Raw genomic sequence first — 1,949 nt, 5'->3', positions numbered from 1 at the left:
GGGCAAGCTATGCCTAATATAAAATAACAAATAACTTACATAAAGTTTAATAGGTATACAAAACTGGAAATAAGTAAACATGTATAATATATAACCAAATAAATAAGAAACATAGAACGTTTATTAGCAAAACAAATGTCAAATAAAATAAATAAATTACACGGTTTAAAAAGTTCTGCATTGATGCTATATGTGAACAATGCTGCAGCATTAACGGTTCGAGGAACAAGGTCAGAGCGCTATGATGCGAGAAGTCTGCTGTCAAAGAAATAGAGCTAACCACAAAGTTTGCAAGAAGCAGAAATTATTCCATGCCGTTTGTGATGCCGAGTCACAAGCGACTGTATAAAACAAACATTCGGCATGGGAATGCAGCAACAATAATGTGGACATCATGCATTCAACTACAAATAATTTGTGTAGAAGTAATTCTGGATTAGGAAGTGAAAGGAATTGTCAGGAAGTAAACTTGTGGATGGCAGAAAGTGGTATAACAGTTCACTTGTTTTTTTTAACGCATAAATTAAGATCCTACAGCATTTATTCATCTTAAATTCAACATTTTATTTTTTAAATAAAATTTAATGTACTATGAACATAAACATTTTGAGATATTATTTTTGTTTTAAACAATAAAAGATAAACTATTGAACAAATAATTTTAAAAAAGACTAATAAATGTTGTTAGAAAATATATGGGTCATAATGAGACCTTATTGCAAAGTGTTACCAGAAAAATAAAACAAAAGAAAAACAAGAAACAGAAGAAAAAAAGGTTAAAGGCTACAAAAAACAAAAAAACAAAAAAAAAAACAGGCAGACTTACCGTCCCTCCCACTATTCTGCCCAGTGGGTACCAGGCCCTCTCATCAAACCAGTTGAGAAACTCGTAAAAGCCATTAGTTGTGAGATGATGAGTTGATCTGTAGTTGAACCTTTAGACAAAAAAGAACAGAATAGAACATATTGTCACTTCTAATGGGGGAAAAACAGCATTTTATCAACATTGGCCTGTCACAATGTGTTTGATGGCTAAAAGAGGTGCGTGTGTTAAGACACTTCCTAAATGGCAGATTAAATACTCAACTGCCAATCATCACCGGTGCCAAAGCACAAAGCCCACAACAAGAACATCCACTGGGAAGCACTTAAACGGTTAACAACCAAAAGAAATATAGAGTTAATGAGATGGAAAAAAGACGTTTCAGTTATTTAATCTTGAAAGACAAGTATTTCCAAGGACAAGAATTGTTGACTCACTGTGTTCAGTGCACACAGACAGAAAGACACCTGTTCAATCAGTCATGCATAAGAACAAGGATTTCTGCTGATTTTCCTTTAGGCCAGTTTTCTGCCATGTGTTCAGTGCACACAGACAGAAAGACACCTGTTCAATCAGTCATGCATACTTGAACAAGGATTTCTGCTGATTTTCCTTTAGGCCAGTTTTCTGCCGCAAGATGAATAAATAAATTAAAATCAATTATACAGAGTTGTATTTTGGACACTTAGAACAAATCACTTGCTATTTTTAGTTTTTTTTATATGTGACCTGTGCTGGCAAAATGAGTCACAATGAGCAAATTTTAAAAAACCTGAAATTAGGGCTGTTGCAATACGTCGATTTTATTAGACTATTCGATTTTTTAAAAATCCTCGACTTCATTTTGCTCGCATCGACTAACCGGCAAAATACCGGAAGTGGCGCATTTCACGGACGAGAATCCATAAAACACATTATTAGACTGTTTCCCAAGGCTGCATGATATATTAAACCCATTTAAAAAAAAATCATAAGCATAATTGTGAATTCACAAACGCTACGATTTAATTAAATAATTATATGCGATGCAGTTCTAATACAGTATAGGCGCTTTAATTATTTACATGCGTGTAGGTTAAGTACATGCGTCACACAGCGGCTCCGTTCACAGTAGTTCCACAGGAAC

The 1,949-nt window shown here is 34.2% G+C and overlaps 1 protein-coding gene across 1 annotated transcript in view; it reads right to left on the bottom strand.

Annotated features, from left to right (window-relative positions):
- Nucleotides 1-1,949, bottom strand: part of LOC107705745 (dolichyl-diphosphooligosaccharide--protein glycosyltransferase subunit STT3B) — a gene marked incomplete at its 5' end in the record, with an annotated part of 34,575 nt that overhangs the window by 29,527 nt on the left and 3,099 nt on the right. The window contains one exon of the mRNA XM_016509203.1: nucleotides 827-935. Coding sequence (XP_016364689.1) covers nucleotides 827-935 — 109 coding nt within the window. The remainder of the gene's footprint in view (nucleotides 1-826; nucleotides 936-1,949) is intronic.

The sequence above is a fragment of the Sinocyclocheilus rhinocerous genome, unplaced genomic scaffold (assembly GCF_001515625.1).
Source record: "Sinocyclocheilus rhinocerous isolate Xijiao unplaced genomic scaffold, SAMN03320098_v1.1 scaffold222, whole genome shotgun sequence".
NCBI lineage: Eukaryota > Metazoa > Chordata > Actinopteri > Cypriniformes > Cyprinidae > Sinocyclocheilus > Sinocyclocheilus rhinocerous.
Note: the sequence above shows the minus strand (reverse complement) of the source record. Positions and strands in the feature narration are given on the sequence as shown.